Source organism: Somniosus microcephalus, chromosome 32 (genome assembly GCF_052327205.1).
Source record: "Somniosus microcephalus isolate GS21.2 chromosome 32, FLI_Smic_1.0, whole genome shotgun sequence".
In the NCBI taxonomy this organism is placed as follows: domain Eukaryota; kingdom Metazoa; phylum Chordata; class Chondrichthyes; order Squaliformes; family Somniosidae; genus Somniosus; species Somniosus microcephalus.
Window position 1 is genome coordinate 35,021,194 of NC_141018.1, and position 20,439 is coordinate 35,041,632.

General features: G+C 53.4%; 1 protein-coding gene across 1 annotated transcript in view; it reads right to left on the minus strand.

The window, feature by feature from the left end:
- Window positions 1-5,076: 5,076 nt before the first annotated feature.
- Window positions 5,077-20,439, minus strand: part of tp53bp1 (tumor protein p53 binding protein, 1) — a 40,708-nt gene continuing 25,345 nt past the window's right edge. The window contains exons 12-19 of the mRNA XM_085972372.1: window positions 17,189-17,607; window positions 15,513-15,704; window positions 12,026-12,202; window positions 11,075-11,287; window positions 10,117-10,211; window positions 7,945-8,144; window positions 6,384-6,529; window positions 5,077-5,451 (exon numbers count right to left, since the gene is read on the minus strand). Coding sequence (XP_085828498.1) covers window positions 5,264-5,451; window positions 6,384-6,529; window positions 7,945-8,144; window positions 10,117-10,211; window positions 11,075-11,287; window positions 12,026-12,202; window positions 15,513-15,704; window positions 17,189-17,607 — 1,630 coding nt within the window. The 3' untranslated portion in view covers window positions 5,077-5,263. The remainder of the gene's footprint in view (window positions 5,452-6,383; window positions 6,530-7,944; window positions 8,145-10,116; window positions 10,212-11,074; window positions 11,288-12,025; window positions 12,203-15,512; window positions 15,705-17,188; window positions 17,608-20,439) is intronic.

The following is a 20,439-nucleotide window of genomic DNA, read 5'->3' on the forward strand; positions in this document are numbered from 1 at the left end:
GCCGTTCTGGGGTAGTCGATGAGCACTGCAACCTGGGAGCCAGCAAAGGAGTTTCTGCAAAATTTTAAATAAAATGCAACAGTTGGGGATTCTTTTCCTGATTTTAGAAGCCATGTTGCATATTATCTCTCTCTCTTAACTTTCGTATGGTCAGTGCGCCTCTGATCTTGCCTCTCTTGTCAGCTGTGGCTCAGTGGGTAGCACTCTCTCGCCTCTGAGTCAGAAGGTTGTGGGTTCCATTCCCACTCTAGAGATTTAAGCACAAAATCCAGGCTGACACTCCGAGTGTAGTACTGAGGGAGCGCTGCAATGTCAGAGGCGAGACGTTAAACCGAAGTTCCGTCTGCCCTTCCTGCATTACAACAGTGACTACGCTTTAAAAAGTACTTCATTGGCTGTAAAGCGCTTTGGGGCAGCCTGAGGTGGTGAAAGTTGCTATATAAATGCAAGTCTTTCTCGGGTGGATGTATAAGATCCCGTGGCATTGTTAGAAGAAGAGCAGGGGAGTTCACCCCGGTGTCCTGTCAATATTTATCCTTCAATCAACATTATCTGGTCATTATTACATTGCTATTTGTGGGAGCTTGCTGTGTGCAAATTGGCTGCCGCGTTTCCTACATTACAACAGTGACTACACTTCAAAAAGTACTTCACTGGCTGTAAAGCGCTTTGTGACGTCCTGAGAGCGTGAGAGGTGATATATAAATGCAAGTTCTAAACTGCAAATACCACTATCCTACACGCTTCCTCCTGCCTGTATCCTCACTGTTGAATTCAAGGCTTATCACAGGACGCTTAACTCATTCTGTCCCATGATCTCCAATCTGCGGATCTCCTCGCAACCCTACTCTTCCTCTTACAATCTACAGGCTTTTGAAACCCAAGCTTGCTATCACCTAATCGGCAGTACCTGACCAGTGAGGCCCCATGCTGTGGGTACGCACTCGTAGAATCGGCCCTTTGGTGCCTGATTTACTTTTACAGGAAATTCCACACAAGTCCGCTCAGAAAGAAGACTGTCACACAGTCAGTAAACCTAGCTCTGGACTCCTCGTGGAAATGGAACAATTTGCTGAGGCACTGCAGTCCCAGCTCATGACACCGGATGGCAGCATCGCTACAGCAGAGTGAGGGTGCCACTTGTTCAGGAATAGAGAATGGGTTCATGTACACAATGGGTTGATGCGATGAATTGAGGGCAAAACAGTGTCGTGTAATTTTACTACTGCCTTTTTTTACGCTGAAAAAAAATACCTTAAATGAAGGGCCACAGCGCAGGACACCATCAAGGTTCGACAGTAGAAGAGATTAAATACTTGAAGGGGAAAAATTTACAGGGCTACGGGGAAAGAGCCGGGGAGTGGGATTAATTGGATCGCTCTTTCAAAGAGCCGGCACAGGCACAATGGGCCGAATGGCCTCCTTCTGTGCTGTCTGATTCTATAAATCAAGAAGTAGTAACTTTGGTTTAAAAGTCTTGACTCAGGAGGAAGGCTAAAGGACATAAGGATTCCACAGCAGAGATCTCCTTGGAATAATGTTAGTCGTTGTATATTAAATGCAAAATAGTAAAATTAAATGCGTTTCCCCTACTCCCACTCTTGCTCCAACTTTCTCCTCTGCTGGAGGTGTTGATTCTTGCTGGGGGTGCAGTCCCTTAAGCACCAAGCAGCTCCTCAGTCCCTCACCCGAGTGGCTATTCGACTGTGTCAGCCTAAAGTGAGTGGCAGCCAACTATTTTACCATGGGGTGCATCACGACTGAACTGAATTCTGTCCTCAGCTGACACCGCACGTGAAAACATTCAGGTGGGGGTGGGGTTGGGGGGTCTCATGGTCGGTGATTATAATTGGTAATCTTTGCTAATTTTTTTATCTGCTGGCAGAGGGGAATAATGAAGGTACTGGTCAAACCGCCCCCCCCTCACCCACTCCCTCCCATCACCCCCCTCCTCTCGCCCCTTCTCATCTTCCCCTCCTCTCCACCACCCCCCCCCCACACACTCTGCCCACAGTATCAGCTGTGCATAATGATGAATGGGGACACCCTGCCTTACCCTGCACCCTCCCTCTCCCCCTCCCTCACCCCTCCTCTACCCCTCCCTCTCGCCCTCACCCTCCCTCTCCCTCACCCCGCCTCTCCCCCTCACCCTGCCTGTCCCCCTCCCCCTGCCTCTCCCCCTCACCCTGCCTGTCCCCCTGCCTCTCCCCCTCACCCTGCCTGTCCCCCTCCCCCTGCCTCTCCCCCTCACCCTGCCTGTCCCCCTCCCCCTCACCCTGCCTGTCCCCCTCTCCCCGCCTCTCCCCCTCACCCTCCCTGCCTCTCCCCCTCACCCTCCCTGCCTCTCCCCCTCACCCTCCCTGCCTCTCCCCCTCACCCTCCCTGCCTCTCACCCCTCACCCTCCCTGCCTCTCACCCCTCCCTGCCTCTCACCCCTCACCCTCCCTGCCTCTCCCCCTCACCCTCCCTGCCTCTCACCCCTCACCCTCCCTGCCTCTCACCCTCCCTCTCCCCGCCTCTCCCCCTCCCTGCCTCTCCCCCTCCCCGCCTCTCCCCCTCACCGCCTCTCCCCCTCCCCGCCTGTCCCCCTCACCCCGCCTCCCCGCCTCTCCCCCTCCCCGCCTCTCCCCCCACCCTGCTTCTCACCCTCCCTCTCCCCCTCACTCACCCCGCCTGTCCCCCTCACCCTGCCTCTCCCTCGCCCTGTTTCTCCCGCCCCTCTCCCTTGCACCCCCCCCTCACCTCACCCTGCCTCTCCCCCGCGCCGCCCCCTCCCTCTCCCCGCCTGTCCCCCTCACCCCACCTTGCCCCTCTAATCTCAGCAGGGCACCGAGCTACTCCTACTCCGACCTAGCCGTTTGCATCGACCATTCTCTACTTCTGTGGGTCCCTCGCGGCTGGAAACGTGTCTATGAGCAGTTTGTGGGTGTGGACTCCAGTAAATGACGTCTCTATTAAGGCAAACTAAACCCGGAAACCTTGAATTCAGAGTCTGAATTGTTTGTGTCCTTGATTGTATTGTTCACATTGTCTCTTTAATCACCGGCCTTCTGTGACAAAAAACTGGTTTATTTTTGAGACTTTGAATTCAGTTAAAAATCTGGGAATAAAAAGCTGGCGTCAGTAAACGTGACCATCGAGTTGTTGGATTGTCGTAAAAACCCGACTGGTTCACCGATGTCCTTTAGTGTCGGCCGTGGCTCGGTGGGAAGCACTCTCGCCCGTGGGTCAGAAGGTCTTTGATTCACAGTCCCCACTCCACCAGACTATGTAATAAATCCCGCAAAAACATCCGTTCCCTTCCCCCCAGAGCCGGTCACTTTTGAATTAACATCGGAGATTGCTAAAATGGCTTTCCCAAGCATATCAAAACAATACTTAATTTATAGAATCTTACGGCACAGAAGGAGGCCATTCGGCCCATCGTACCTGTGCCGGCTCTTTGAAAGAGCGATCCAATTAGTCCCGCTCCCCCCTGCTCCAGTTCCGCGCCAGAGACTTGAGCACAAATTCTAGGCTGACACTCGCAGTGCAGTGCTGAGGGGAGCGCTGCACTGTCGGAGGTGGATGTATAAAATTCCACGGCACTATTTCATAGAAACAATTCGGCCCCTCGAGCCCGCTCCACCATTTAATGAGATCATGGCTGATCATCCAAATTCAGTACCCTGTCCCTGCCTTCTCCCCATATCCCTTTAGCCTTAAGAAATATATCTAACTCCTTCTTGAATATATTTAATGAATTGGCCTCTACTGCCTTGTGTGGTAGAGAATTCCACAGGTTCACCACTCTCTGGGTGAAGAAATTCCTCATCTCTGTCCTAAATGGCTTACCCCTTATCCTTAGACTGTGACCCCTGGTTCTGGACTCCCCGACCATCGGGAACATCCTTCCTGCATCTAGTCTGTCCAGTCCTATTAGAATTTTAAGTTTCAATGAGATCCCCTCATTCTTCTAAACTCCAGCGAATATAAGCCTAATGGACCCAATCTCTCCTCATACGTCATTCCTGCCATCCCAGGTATCAGCCTGGTGAATCTTTGCTGCACTCCCTCCATGGCAAGAACATCCTTCCTCAGATAAGGCGACCAAAACTGCAAGAAGAGCAGGGGGAGTTCGCCCTGGTGTCAATATTTATCCCTCAATCAACATCACTAAAACAGATGATCTGGTCATTATCACATTGCAGTTTGTGGGAGCTTGCTGTGCACAAATTGGCTGCTGTGTTTCCCACATTACAACAGTGACTACACTTCAAAAAGTACTTCATTGGCTGTGAAACGCTTTGGGACGTCCTGAGGTTGTGAAAGGCGCTATAGAAATGCAAGACTTTTTCTTTGTTCAGGGAGGGAAACCTGCCGTCCTTACCCGGTCCGGGCCTACATGTGACTCCAGTCCCACACCCATGTGGTTGACTCTTAACTGCCCTCAGAAGTGGTCCTAGCGAGACACTCCAAGGTGTCAAACTCCTCCCAGCGGTTCAAGAAGGCCCACCACCACCACCTCAGGGCAACTAGGAGATGGGCAATAAATGCCGGCCTTGCCCGTGATCTGGAATGCATTTCTGAAAGGGCAGTGGGAGCAGATTCAATCGAAACTTTCAAAAGGGGAATTGGATAAATACTTGAAGGGGAAAAATTCACAGGGCTCTGGGGACAGAGCAGGGGGGAGTGGGACTAATTGGATCGCGCTTTCAAAGAGCCGGCACAGGCACAATGGGCCGAATGGCCTCCTTCTGTGCTGTAAGATTCTATAAATTAAGTATTGTTTTGATGTGCTTGGGAAAACCATTTTAGCAATCTCCGATGCTAATTCAAGGGGGGTGGGGGTGGAAAACGGACTTCCTGCGCGATTCATTCGACAGCGATCAGAAGTAGCCGAACTCCCCTCCGCCTTATCCCCAAGGATTGAGGCCAATAATCGAGCCACCCCGCCACTGGCTGAAACCTCGCAGCGAACCCAGGCCCCTAATTCGCCGCAGTGCCGTCCCCTGGTACGTGCTGCCAGGAATAAAACGTAAGAACAAAATTACCTTAAAACTGACAAAAAAAAGGGCAGTGAAGCATCACAGTCTATTCCGTTATTTTTTTTTAATAAAAATGAAACCGATAAAACTATGTACATTTTCATACATGCAGTTACAAACACAGACAATTAAAAGCTTCTAAAATGTAAAACAACGGCACAATTGATTGGTGGTTGAGGGAGCGAGAGGGGGGTGGGTGGGGTAGGGGGAAAGGGGCATTGACGGGATGTCTCCTTTTAGCTGGGTTTGTAGGTGTGTTTGTACTGGGGGTGGCTGTTGTGGCTGACTCTCTGTCCCGTGACCAGGCTCTGGATCACCCACTCCTGCGAGACCACGGGAAGGGCCAGCATCTCGGCACACTTGAGCAGCGACGGCGGGCAGGACGGATCGGTCACCACAATGTCAAAGATTCCCAACGGGACGTCTGCAAGAGAAGAAGAAATCATCAAGTCTCCAAAAGGTTATTTTCCAAAGCACTCCCTTCCGGCCTCAATACCAGAGGCTGATTTTTGCGCTAGGTTACGTTCCAAGATACAGGGTGGGAGAACTGAGGGAACATCCTGTGCAATGTCAGCACCCACTGATAAGTCTCACTTCAACACCAAGGATGGCTGATGTGCAAAACTGATCTGGTGCAGTAGGGGTTATCAGGCTGAGTCACATTGTTGGGGCAGTGTCCTGTCCTGTACCTGCCCTGAGAGTGTTTGAGCTTTACACTGTATCTAACCCGTGCTGTACCTGCCCTGTGAGTGTTTGATGGGACAGTGTAGAGAGCTTTACTCTGTATCTAACCCGTGCTGCACCTGCCCTGGGAGTGTTTGATGGGACAGTGTGGAGGGAGCTTTACTCTCTATCTAACCCGTGCTGTACCTGCCCTGTGAGTGTTTGATGGGACAGTGTAGAGAGCTTTACTCTGTATCTAACCCGTGCTGCACCTGCCCTGGGAGTGTTTGATGGGACAGTGTGGAGGGAGCTTTACTCTCTATCTAACCCGTGCTGTACCTGCCCTGGGAGTGTTTGATGGGACAGTGTAGAGGGAGCTTTACTCTGTATCTAACCCGTGCTGTACTGTACCTGTCCTGGCAGTGTTTGATGGGACAGTGTAGAGGAAGCTTTACTCTGTATCTAACCCGTGCTGTACCTGCCCTGGGAGTGTTTGATGGGCAGTGTAGAGGGAGCTTTACTCTGTATCTAACCCATGCTTTACCTGCTTTGGGAGTATTTGATGGCACCCCTCACTTTTACACTAGTAAAAAAAACTCTGGCCTCACTATTTCCATTGTGCAAGTGAATGTGGTCTGCACATTTTGCACGGATTTCACGATTGATACCCCAGTGTCAGGCAGTACGACTCACCCATGCTGTGTGCTGTTGAATTGTGCTGTCTGACTGACATCGCCCCTCCCATCATCAGAATCTCCGACCACAGGCTGAGGAAACTCTCCTGTTGATCTGAAACTAGCAGCATCTTCATATTCTTAAACGGCGTGGTCCGAGGGTGCCTGTGGGAGAGAGTGCGGAAGGAGGGAGGAGTGAAAGAGGAGGAGGAGCGGAAGAGAAGGGAAAATGATTACATCAGGGAGGAGGGGGAAACGGAGACCACACAGAGTATTTAAAATATTTTGATTAGCTTTGGGGCATTGACAAGTGTTTTAAATCTTCTACTGAATATTAGAACATAAGAATCAGGAGTCGGCCACACGGCCCCTCGAGCCTGCTCCTCCATTCAGTAAGATCACGGCTGATCTTCGACCTCAACTCCACTTTCCCGCCCGATCCCCATATCCCTCGATTCCCCTAGAGTCCAAAAATCTATCGATCTCAGCCTTGAATATACTCAACGACTCAGCATCCACAGCCCTCTGGGGCAGAGAATTCCAAAGATTCACAACCCTCTGGGTGAAGAAATTCCTCCTCATCTCAGTCCTAAATGGCCGACCCCTTATCCTGAGACTGTGACCCCTGGTTCTAGACTCTCCAGCCAGGGGGAAAACAGCCTCTCAGCCTCTACCCTGTCAATCCCCCTCAGAATCTTATATGTTTCAATGAGATCACCTCTCATTCTTTCATTCTTCTAAACTCCAGAGAGTATCGGCCCAATCTACTGAGGAGATTAAATGGGTGGGGAGAGTCCATGATAGGGGAGAGTGTACACGGGCTGTGGGGGGGGGGGGTGGAGAGAGTGTACACGGGCTGTGGGGGGGGTGTGGGGAGAGTGTACACGGGCTGTGGGGGGGTGTGGAGAGTGTACACGGGCTGTGGGGGGGGTGTGGGGAGAGTGTACACGGGCTGTGGGGGGGGTGGAGAGTGTACACGGGCTGTGGGGGGGGGGGGTGGGGAGAGTGTACACGGGCTGTGGGGGGGGGGGTGGAGAGTGTACACGGGCTGTGGGGGGGGTGTAGAGAGTGTACACGGGCTGTGCGGGTTGTGGAGAGTGTACACGGGCTGTGGGAGGGTGGGGAGAGTGTACACGGGCTGTGGGGGGGGGGGTGGGGAGAGTGTACACGGGCTGTGGGGAGAGTGTACACGGGCTGTGGGAGGGTGTAAACGGGCTGTGAGGGTGGGGAGAGTGTACACGGGCTGTGAGAGGGTGGGGAGTGTGTACACGGGCTGTGGGGAGAGTGTACACGGGCTGTGAGAGGGTGGGGAGAGTGTACACGGGCTGTGAGGGTGTGGAGAGTGTACACGGGCTGTGGGGGGGGTGGGGAGAGTGTACACGGGCTGTGGGAGGGTGTACACGGGCTGTGGGAGTGTGAGGAGAGTGTACACGGGCTGTGGGAGAGTGTACACGGGCTGTGGGAGTGTGAGGAGAGTGTACACGGACTGTGGGAGGGTGGGGAGAGTGGATCTTATTTCCCAACGACAGTGGCGAGCAAAAATAGAAAGTGGCGCAGAAACTAAAAGTGCGTCTTCTCACCACTCCAGGATGCGGTCTGCCTCCACGCTGTATCCAGCAGGAAGCATGTAATTCTTGTAAGGCTGCAGCTGGTTTGAGAGGCAACTGTCGCGGACCCACAGGTTGGACACACACGGCACTCCGCTGGCGATACAGAGGAAGTACTTCTTGGTTCGACAGTGCTGGTCCGCGATCAACACACACTGGTACGCAGCTTTACACTGAAACACAGCAGGGTCACACGCCGTCAGTTACACTGAGTGCAGGGAGAGGAGTCCCTGGAAATGGGTTAAGTGGATTTGACACTGGGGTGTTCCCCTGGGCTGGACGCTGCTCCTTTACCTCTGGGGCCCATGTTTTTTTTTCAAATCCAGCGCTGCCTGGACGGGCGTCTGCCTCAAATCGAGTCTGGGCACGAACCTCGAGTTCAAAAAAAACTGCACCGGAACTTGCCCCCGATCTGGCAACCTCACCAAGGGCAAACGGCACGCTGTTAAGGGGGCTCTCTCCCGAGAGCAGAGAGGAGGCACATTGTTGGCGCGGGGTACAGCAGACTGAGCTAACCTGCGCTGTACCCGATGCCGGGGTACTTGGTACCAACTCTGGCTGGCACAATTGCTTTGAGGATGGCATCACAGAGTTTCGTTCAACTTTGCCTCGAGGAAGGAAAAAAGAGACGCAAGTTCACTCAGGAAATATAAGGACTCAACAGCCTGCATTTATATAGCACCTTTAACCTAGTAAAACATCCCAAGTCGCTTCACGGGGGCGATTATCAAACAAAATTCGACACCGAGCCACATAAGATATTAGGACAGGTGACCAAAAAGCTTGAACGAAGAGGTATCTTAAACCGAGGCCCCGTCTGCTCTCTCAGGTGGATGTGAAAGATCCCATGGCCACTATTTTGAAGAGGAGCAGGGGGGAGTTCGCCCCAGTGTCCTGGGGCCAATATTTATCCCTCAATCAACATCACTAAAAAACAAATTATCTGGTCATTATCACATTGCTGTTTGTGGGAGCTTGCTGTGTTTCCTACATTACAACAGTGACTACACTTCAAAAAGAACTTCATTGACTGTAAAGCGCTTTGGGACGTCCGGCGGTGGAGAAGGAAAGGAAGGAATTTTCTATAGCGCCTTTCACGACCTCAGGACGTCCCAAAGTGCTTCACAGCCAATGAAGTACTTTTTGAAGTGTGGTCACTGTTGTAATGTGGGAAACGCGGCAGCCAATTTGCGCACAGCAAGCTCCCACAAGCAGCAATGTGATAATGACCAGATAATCTGTTTTTAGTGATGTTGACAAATGTAAGAAGTCACACAACACCAGGTTATAGTCCAACAGCTTTATTTGAAATCACAAGCTTTCGGAGCGCTGCTCCTTCGTCGGGTGAAGTCACCTGACGAAGGAGCAGCGCTCCGAAAGCTTGTGATTTCAAATAAAGCTGTTGGACTATAACCTGGTGTTGTGTGACTTCTTACATTTGTCCACCCCAGTCCAACTCCGGCATCTCCACACCATGGCTACTTTAGTGATGTTGGTTGAGGGATAAATATTGGCCCAGGACACTGGGGAGAACTCCCCCTGCTCCTCTTCGAAATAGTGGCCGTGGGATCTTTTACATCCACCCGAGAGAGCAGATGGGGCCTCGGTTTAACGTCTCATCTGAAAGACGGCACCTCCGACAGTGCGGCACTCCCTCAAGCACTGCACTGGGAGTGTCAGCCTAGACTTTTGTGCTCAAGTCCCCGGAGTGGGACTTGAACCCACGACCTTCTGACTCAGAGGCGAGCGCGCGTGCTATCCACTGAGCCACGGCGCTGTATAAATGCAAGTCTTTCTTAGATTCCGCAGTACTGTGCGCTCTCCAAAGTTCAAATGACAGTTCTATGTGCTCAGCAGTTTCGAACACCACACAGCCATGTTGGTCAAGTATAGGACAAGTTGGCGTGGTCTTGTGTGTTGACAGGTTTAGTCTCAGCGACTGCAGGGACTTAATTACACCGGACCTCGGTTAAAATGGTTCTTTCATCCTACAGATGAGAGGTGGCAGCCTGTGCGACAGCCTGTTGCTGCACAGTGTCCAGGCCAGTTTGGTTCGCTCCATCGTCCTCATCTACCTCTCCACTCACCCGAGTTCAGGATCAGGACGGTAGGGTCCGTTCTTAAAAAAAGTGATGGGTCTTTTACCTGCGCTTCGTTGAAATCCTGGAGGATGTATCCGCCACCGGCTCGTAGTTGTGTCTCGGTGTACTGCTTATTATAGGCTGCAGTCTCCACGTACTCTAGAGTTAAACAGGAACACAGTAAGATACCGCCTCAAATCCTCACCCTACTAGCCAATGCTGGAGGAGGGGAGGGGTCAGGGATCAGGACCTTGGCTGATGTTTTTATTCACTGCCCCCCCCCCCCCCTTTGGTGAAGAGGCCAATTATAGAGGCTCTCCAGAATGAACCTGGGATCTTCCTGTTCACTGAGCGTGTCTCAGTTCCACACCGGGCTGTGAATTTACAAACTGAAGCATGGGAGATATGTTAAGAGTCGCCAATTCTGGTTGAACGGATTCCCGGAGGTTCGAGCAGGTGACACATGCCTGCAGCTCCCAAACCCGCGACCTCTTCCACCTGGAAGGACAAGGGCAGCAGGCGCATGGGAACACCACCACCTCCAAGTTCCCCTCCGAGTCACATACCATCCTGACTTAGAAATATATCGGCCGTTCCTTCATCGTCGCTGGGTCAAAATCCTGGAACTCCCTCCCTAACAGCACTGTGGGAGCACCTTCACCACACGGACTGCAGCGGTTCAAGAAGGCGGCTCACCACCACCTTCTCAAGGGGCAATTATGGATGGGCAATAAATGCCGGCCTTGCCAGCGACGCCCACATCCCAGAAATGAATAATTTTTTTTTTGCAAATCTACCGTGTAAAGTCTGAGTGTCTTTACTCGCTGGCGGGGGGGGGGCGACTGGGTATTTTGGGGGGGGGCGGAGGAGGTGATGAATTTCCCAAGAGTGTTGCGTTCTCTGTTTCCCCCCCCCCACCCCGTGTTGCTCTCTCCGATTTCCCTCCCCAATCTGTCGCAAAGTCTGCCCTAATTAACTAACAATAAAGGACACATGGGAAGGAAAGGGGAGACTGGGCTCACCCTCGTCCTCCTCACTGCTGATGGCTCCGTCCCGCTGAGCTTGCTTGTTGGTCCGCCGGTCCGACTCTGTCGCCGCGGTGAGGATGAAGGCGTACCCCATGAAGAGGGTGGGGCTTTTCGGCAAGGGTCCGTGCTGGGCTTCCACCGAGGAGCCGGACTCGCTGGAGACATTGCCCTCCAAGGGGCTTGCAAATCCGCTCAGCTTCGAGATCCCTGCAGACCAGAAACCACAGCTCACAGAATGTACAGCACAGAAACAGGCCATTCGGACCAACCAGTCCATGCCGGCGTTTATACTCCACTCAATCCCCCTCCCGTCTTTCCTCATCTAACTCTATAAGCACAGCCCTCTATTCCCTTCTCCCTCATATGCTTGTCCAGCCTCCCCTTAAATGCATCTATACTATTCACTTCAACCACTCCCTGTGGTAGCGAGTTCCACATTCTCACCACTCTCTGGGTAAAGAAGTTTCTCCTGAATTCCCGATTGGATTTATTAGTGACTATCTTATATTGATGGCCTCTAGTTCTGGCCTCCACCACAAGTGGAAACATCTTCTCTACGTCTACCCTATGGAACCCTTTCATTACTTTAAAGACCTCTCTCAGGTCACCCCTCGGCCTTCCCTTTTCCAGAGAAATAAACCCCAGATTGTTCAATCTTTCCCGATAATTTTAACATCTCAATTCTGGCTGGGGCTCTTTTCTCTTGAAAAGTGAAGACTGAGGGGTAATTTAATAGTGGTCTTTAATATTAAGCTACGGGAATTTGATAAATATTTGAAAAGGAAACATTAGCAGGGCAGGGGGAGTGGGACTAATTGGAGAGCTCTTTCAAAGAGCCGGCACAGGCATGATGGGCCGAACGGCCTCCTCCTGTGGGGTACGGTTCTACGATTCTAAAACCGGGCACACAATCCCGCTCCGGCTACCAAACGCTCTCGCCGTTACCGGATTTCCCAGACCCCGGCTTGCGTCCGCGTTTGGCGGGCGATCGTTCCTCGTCCGAGCTCATCAGCTTCCTCTTCCCCGAGAGCGCCAGGCCCCGCGGGCTGTCCGCCGGCTTCCGCGTCGGCGTGCTGGCACCAACGTTGCTGCGCCGCTTGCGCTTCCCCTCCACCAGGTTATCTGTGGGAGCAGGTTTCATTCGTCATTAAAAAAAAACGCACGCCTCAGTACAGCCCCCGCGCATCGGAACGCCTCAGTACGGCCCCCGCGCATCGGAACGCCTCAGTACGGCCCCCGCGCATCGGAACGCCTCAGTACCGCCGCCCCCGCGCATCGGAACGCCTCAGTACAGCCCCCGCGCATCGGAACGCCTCAGTACCGCCCCTGGCGCATCGGAACGCCTCAGTACCGCCCCCCCGCATCGGAACGCCTCAGTACCGCCCCCCGCGCATCGGAACGTCTCAGTACCGCCCCCCGCGCATTGGAACACCTTCCCGCCCCCGCGTATCGGAATGCCTCAGTACAGCCCCCCGCGCATCGGAACGCCTCAGTACAGCCCCCGCGCATCGGAACGCCTCAGTACAGCCCCCGCGCATCGGAACGCCTCAGTACAGCCCCCGCGCATCGGAACGCCTCAGTACAGCCCCCGCGCATCGGAACGCCTCAGTACAGCCCCCGCGCATCGGAACGCCTCAGTACAGCCCCCGCGCATCGGAACGCCTCAGTACAGCCCCCGCGCATCGGAACGCCTCAGTACAGCCCCCGCGCATCGGAACGCCTCAGTACAGCCCCCGCGCATCGGAACGCCTCAGTACAGCCCCCGCGCATCGGAACGCCTCAGTACAGCCCCCGCGCATCGGAACGCCTCAGTACAGCCCCCGCGCATCGGAACGCCTCAGTACAGCCCCCGCGCATCGGAACGCCTCAGTACAGCCCCCGCGCATCGGAACGCCTCAGTACAGCCCCCGCGCATCGGAACGCCTCAGTATAGCCCCCGCGCATCGGAACGCCTCAGTACAGCCCCCGCGCATCGGAACGCCTCAGTACAGCCCCCGCGCATCGGAACGCCTCAGTACAGCCCCCGCGCATCGGAACGCCTCAGTACAGCCCCCGCGCATCGGAACGCCTTCCCGCCCCCGCGCATCGGAACGCCTCAGTACAGCCCCCGCGCATCGGAACGCCTCAGTACAGCCCCCCGCGCATCGGAACGCCTTCCCGCCCCCGCGCATCCGAACGCCTCAGTACAGCCCCCGCGCATCGGAACGCCTCAGTACAGCCCCCCGCGCATCGGAACGCCTTCCCGCCCCCGCGCATCCGAACGCCTCAGTACAGCCCCCGCGCATCGGAACGCCTTCCCGCCCAGCTGCTTTTCAACAACAACGTGCATTTATACAGCGTCTTTAACGTAGTAAAACGTCGTAAAACGTGCCAAGGTGCTTCACAGGAGTGTTATCAGACAAAATTTGACACCGAGTCACATAAGGAGATACGATAGCAAAATACTGCGGATGCTGGAAATCCGAAATAACAACAGAAAACGCTGGAAAACTCAGCAGGCCAGGGCCATTCACACTTCATCTAGAGCCATCCTTTGTTCCTTGAATATCTCTTAATATCTTTCAATGTCTATTAATCTCTCCTGCCTTCAATCCCATCACTGACCTTCCAGTTTGTTCTTTCATCCCCTCCCCCTTTTCCCAGCCCCCACTTGCTTTAAAATCTATCCCTTTTCCTGCTTTTTCCCCCCAGTTCTGACGAGGGGTCTTCGACCTGAAACGTTAACTCTGTTTCTCTCTCCACGGATGCTGCTCCGGCCTGCTGAGTTTTTCCAGCGTTTTCTGTTGTTATTGCACATAAGGAGATATTCGGACAGGTGACCAAAAGCTTGGTCAAAGAGGTCGGTTTTAAGGGGCGTCTTAAAGGAGGAGAGAGAGGCGACGAGGTTTAGGGAGGGAATTCCAGAGCTCGGGGCCCAGGCAGCTGAAGGCACGGACGCCAATGGTGGAGCGATGGAAATCGGGGGATGCGCACGAGGCCAGAATTGGAGCAGAGCAGAGATCTCAAAGGGTTGTGGGGCTGGAGGAGGTTAGAGAGTCAGGGAGGGGGGTGGCGGTGAGGCCAGGGAGGGATTTGAACACCAGGTTCACAGCTAAACAGTAATGACAAATTATTAAATCATATTATACATAATATGAATAGATTATAAATAGAGGCTTATAAATAAATAAAACCGTTATAAATAGAAGCATGGAGTACAAAAACAAGGAGGTTATACTAAACCATTGTACAAGGGTTAGGCCTCAGCTGGAGTATTGTGTCCAATTCTGGGCACCGCACTTTAGGAAGGATGTCAAGGCCTTGGAGAGGGTGCGGAGGAGATTGACCAGAATGGTCCCAGGGATGAGGGACTTCAGTTACGTGGAGAGACTGGAGAAGCTGGGATTGTTCACCTTAGAGCAGAGAAGGTGAAGGGAAGATTTAATAGAGGTGTTCAGAATTATGAGGGGTTTTGATAGAGTGGAGAGGGAGAAACTGTTTCCGCTGGCAGGAGGGTCGGTAACAGTCTGCCAAGTCTTGCGCTCTTCGCAAGCTTCCTCGGCCTCTTCTTCGGCGCTGGGGAGGCTGTAAGGGTCACTTCTGGAAAAAATGGAATCAGCAACAAGACCGAATGAAAGACAGATTGAGAAACTCGGTTCCACTACCCCACAGTGGCTCACTGGGTAAATCCATCACAAGTATCCAATGGCAGGAGGGTCGGTAACCAGAGGACACAGATTTAAAATAATTGGCAAAGGAACCGGGGGAGATGAGGAAGAGAATGTTTCTTTCGACGCAGCGAGTTGTCGTGATCTGGAACGCGCTGCCTGAAAGGGCGGTGGAAGCAGATTCAATATTAACTTTCAAAAGGGTATTGAATAATTAAAAGGAAACATTTGCAGGGCTGTGGGGAGAGAGCAGGAGGGAGAGTGGGGCTAATTGGAGAGCTCTTTCAAAGAGCTGGCACAGGCTCGATGGGCTGAATGGCCTCCTACAGTGCCGTGTGACTTTACAAATGTAAGTTTTCTTTTAAATAACAGGGCCAACACTCAACATGATGCAGACACACGTCATCACTCACCAAGGTTGGCAGTGCTCCCCTCCCAGATTGGTGAGTACCAGCACGGCCCCGCCGATGGGTGTACACTCGCTGCCCACTGCGGACTCACCCACCTGGAGCAGTAGAGTGCCAGGCTTCATCCCGGCCCACAGTGGGTTCCCCAACCCCCCCAAAATCAGCCAGGATCCCCGGCCCTCGCAGCCACCTGTCCCGCATCAGGGGAGAGGAGGGGAGACTAGATGATGCCCTCCGCGGTCCAGCAGCCAGTCGACACCTGCAGCCTGGGCTCGGGCCAACGGTGGACGGCCCAGTGGAGACAAGGGCGCGGCGCCCAGCCAGAAAACCGAGGGCAGCAGGGGCAGCCCGCAGGTAGCATGGCCTTTCCCCACTTACCCAAGCTGATGTCCGCTGCCATGGTGAGGGGAGTGGTGGGCTCGCGGGGGTCGAGGCCGAACTGCTCCCGCAGCCGGTTGCCTTGCTCCAACGACAGGATGACCGCCATTCGTTTGTACCACTTCTGCAGGCCGTCCTTCTCGATGCAGTAGTAAAACTCCTCCGCCTCCTTCCGGTGCGCCTTTACGATACCTGCAGGTAACGGCATGTGGGACGGTCGCTGTCTTTACAAATGGCACGTCAGTCTTTATTGGTGCTGATTCTGCTGTTCCCATCTTTTGTTTCTTTACTTGTCCCATTACCATCCCCTTTTGCCTCGCACCATCGTCCCTTTTGTCTCATAGAAACATCGAAGATAGGAGCAGGAGTAGGCCATTCGGCCCCTCGAGCCTGCTCCGCCATTCAATGCGATCATGGCTGATCATCCAAATTCAGTACCCTGTCCCTGCTTTCTCCCCATATCCCTTGATCCCTTTAGCCTTAAGAAATATATCCAACTCCTTGAATATATTTAATGAATTGGCCTCAACTGCCTTCTGTGGTAGAGAATTCCACAGGTTCACCACTCTCTGGGTGAAGAAATTCCTCCTCATCTCTGTCCTAAATGGCTTACCCCTTATCCTTAGACTGTGACCCCTGGTTCTGGACTCCCCGACCATCGGGAACATCCTTCCTGCATCCAGTCTGTCTAGTCCTGTTAGAATTTTATAAGTTTCAATGAGATCCCCTCTCATTCTTCTAAACTCCAGCGAATATAAGCCTAATTGACCCAACCTCTCCTCATACGTCATTCCTGCCATCCCAGGTATCAGTCTGGTGAATCTTCGCTGCACTCCCTCCATGGCAAGAACATCCTTCCTCAGATAAGGTGACCAAAACTGCACACAATACTCAAGGTGTGGTCTCACCAAGGCCCTGTACAACTGCAGCAAGACATCCTTGTTCCTGCACTCGAATCCTCTCGCTATGAAGGCCAACATACCATCTGCCTTCTTAATCTCTTCTGCCTTCCATCCTATCACAGACCTTCCCTTTTGTTCTTTCCTCCCCTCCCCCCTCTCCCAGCCCCTGCACTTGCTTAAAACCTGCTCCATCTCCAACTTTTTCCAGTTCTGACGAAGGGTCATCGACCTGAAACAGTAACTCTGTTTCTCTCTCCACAGATTCGGAGTACAACTGTGTAGAATTTTGGTCTCCTTACCCAAGGAAGGATATACTTGCCTTAGAGCGGATGCAACAAGGGTTCACTGGATTGATTCCGGGGATGAGAGGGTTCTCCTACGATGAGAGATTGAGCCGATACTCTCTGGAGTTTAGAAGAATGAGAGGTGATCTCATTAAAACATAGAAGATTTCGAGGGGGCTCGACGGGCCTCCTCTTGTGCCTGTGTAACAGGCTCGAGGGGCTGAATGGCCTCCTCTTGTTTCTAATGTAACAGGCTCGAGGGGCTGAATGGCCTCCTCCTGTTCTAATGCAACAGGTTTGAGGGGCTGAATGGCCTCCTCCTGTTTCTAATGTATCAAGCTCCCGATCCTGATGTATTACCGGTTTATTTTTTATTTTTTTAAAACTGCCCGCGGTTGGATTCAAACTCTTGCTCTCCGGGTCACTGGCCAAGTGACATAACCTGCCATGCCTCTGTATTCCGCCTCGGGGGCCGACGCCACACAGATACCTGCACTGAAGTACTCGTCGTCAGACAGGGCGGTCACCTCCGTCTCCACGGGGATGGGGTCGCACAGCAGGATGTCCTTACCCGGCACCTCGCATTCGTAGCCGTCGTCGAACAGCACCTTGTACTTGCCGTCACCGGGGTCACGGGTAATCGCCCCCGAGTAGAAGTACCCGTTGGACGACCACTTCGCCACCACGCGCAGCCCCACGAAGCTGCTGGCCTGGGAGGCCGGGGGCTCGGGGTTGGAGGGCGAGGGCCCCTGGGGGGGCGGGATCTCCGGCGAGCCCGAGCGGGGGAGGGGCGGGGGCGCGGCCTTCTCCGGAGGCCGGGCGGCGATGCGGGTGTAGTGTTCCTCCTCCGGGGACGTGGCGCTCGACGGTTCCTCCGCGCGCGCCCGGGGCGACGTCTGCATCATCTCCCTGCGGGGAAACAAGGTGGTGAGAAGAGATGGGAATGTAGGAGAAAAAGGGAACAAGAGAAAGAAAGAAAAAAAAAAGTGAAAGATGAAAGAACGAAACAACCATAGAATCAGAGAAGATTACGGCAGAGAAGGAGGCCATTCGGCCCATCGTGTCCGTGCAGGCCGACAAAGAGCTCTCCGGCCTAATCCCACTTTCCAGCTCTTGGTCCGTAGCCCTGTAGGTTACGGCACTTCAAGTGCATATCCAAGTACTTTTTAAATGCGATGAGGGTTTCTGCCTCTCCCACCCTTTCAGGCAGTGAGTTCCAGACCCCCACCACCCTCTGAGTGAAAAAAGTTCTCCTCAACTCCCCTCTAATCCTTCTACCAATTACTTTAAATCTCTGCCCCCTGGTTATTGGCCTCTCTGCTAAGGGAAATAGGTCCTTCCTATCCACTCTATCTAGGCCCCTCATAATTTTATACACCTCAATTAAATCTCCCCTCAGCCTCCTCTGTTCCAAAGAAAACAACCCCAGCCTGTCTAATCTTTCCTCATAGCTAAAATTCCCCAGTCCCAGCAACAATTTGCATTTATTCCCCTCGGGCAAATGAGGGTTCAAATTCCAGGGCACAGAGATTGAAAAATCAGGAAGTAAATTGGGAAGACGGTAGAATTTTTTCCACCCAAAGGACACTGGAGTTGTGGAATACAGGAAACTCTTTGGTATCCGGCACCGACGGGACCGGGATGGTGCCGGTTGATTAAAAATTCCGGATAAGGAAGAAGGGACATGGAGTGACAATGGCCCAAGGTACGAGAGCCCCGTCACACAGCCAGAAGTGCCGGAGCCCCGTCACACAGCCAGAAGTGCCGGAGCCCCGTCACACAGCCAGAAGTGCCGGAGCCCCGTCACACAGCCAGAAGTGCCGGAGCCCCGTCACACAGCCAGAAGTGCCGGAGCCCCGTCACACAGCCAGAAGTGCCGGAGCCCCGTCACACAGCCAGAAGTGCCGGAGCCCCGTCACACAGCCAGAAGTGCCGGAGCCCCGTCACACAGCCAGAAGTGCCGGAGCCCCGTCACACAGCCAGAAGTGCCGGAGCCCCGTCACACAGCCAGAAGTGCCGGAGCCCCGTCACACAGCCAGAAGTGCCGGAGCCCCGTCACACAGCCAGAAGTGCCGGAGCCCCGTCACACAGCCAGAAGTGCCGGAGCCCCGTCACACAGCCAGAAGTGCCGGAGCCCCGTCACACAGCCAGAAGTGCCGGAGCCCCGTCACACAGCCAGAAGTGCCGGAGCCCCGTCACACAGCCAGAAGTGCCGGAGCCCCGTAACACAGCCAGAAGTGCCGGAGCCCCATAACACAGGTACAGGGGACCCGGTTACACAGCCAGAAGTGCTGGAGCCCCGTAACACAGGTACAGGGGACCCGGTTACACAACCAGAGGTGCAGGAGCCATGGTTACACGGCAAAAGGTACGAGATCCCCGGTTACACAGCCGCAATTATACAGTATACGGAAGCCTCAAAACCTACTCCTGAATTTTGCCGGTTATTAGAGAATTCTGGATAATTAGGTGCCGTTTAAACAAGAGTTTCCTGTAATTTATCAAGAAGGACACTGAAGTGGACATACAAGGGTAAATTCAATGCTCCCAGTGGGGAATCAGGCTTAAACAGAGTGTGGGGCATTGCATCCTGGGCTATTGTTGTCTATGACCTCTGCTGCCTTCGAAGGCCGTTTCCCCGCTGCTGGGAGTGCCACACTCACCCCATAGCAAGGAAGCAAGTGCGGTCACTGTTGCAATGTAAGAAACGCGGCAGCCATATTTTGCGCACAACAAGCTCCCACAAACAGCAATGTGATAATGACCTGTTTTAGTGATGTTGATTGAGGGATAAATATTGGCCCCAGGACACCAGGGGTAACTCCCCCTTGCTCTTCTTCGAAATAGTGGCCGTGGGATCTTTTCGTCTGCCCTGGGGCCTAGGTTGAACATCTCAACCGAAAGTTAATTTAGGGATGAGAATCTAGCAAACGGCTAGATCAACCGCTACACGCGAATTGTTCCACACAAAGAGCACCCCCCTCACCTAAATGATCATTGTTTGACCGTCGACATCCACTCTCCACCCAGTCAATCTCCAGGATGGAGGGAGCAGGGTGGCGCGTTGGGTCAGAAACTGACCTTTCACCTCTGGGGCCCGGGTCAAATCCAGCCCAGGCGGATGGGACGATAGCCTCTGTCTCCAGTTGCAAGGGTCCTGGGCAATCTCGGTCCAGCAGAAAACTACTCTAACTTGGGGGGGGAAACCCCGTAACCTTGAGACGCCACAGGACAGCTGGCATTGATGGGGGCCGCTCTTGTCAGGTTAGGGGACAAAGTCTCATTGCTGGGGCACAGATTGATTCTAGTTACTAGATTGATCTCTGGGATGAGAGGGTTGTCCTATGATGAGAGATTGAGTAGATTGGGCCTATACTCGCCGGAGTTTAGAAGAATGAGAGGTGATCTCATTGAAACATACAAGATTCTGAGGGGGATTGACAGGGTAGATGCCGAGAGGTTGTTTCCCCGTCCTGGAGAGTCTAGAACCAGGGGTCACAGTCTCAGGATAAGGGGTCGGCCATTTAGGACTGAGATGGGGAGGAATTTCTTCACTCAGAGGGTTGTGAATCTTTGGAATTCTCTACCCCAGAGGGCTGTGGATGCTGAGTCGTTGAGTATATTCAAGGCCGAGATCGATAGACTTTTGGACTCTAGGGGAATCGAGGGATATGGGGATCGGGCGGGAAAGTGGAGTTGAGGTCGAAGATCAGCCCTGATCTTATTGAATGGCGGAGCAGG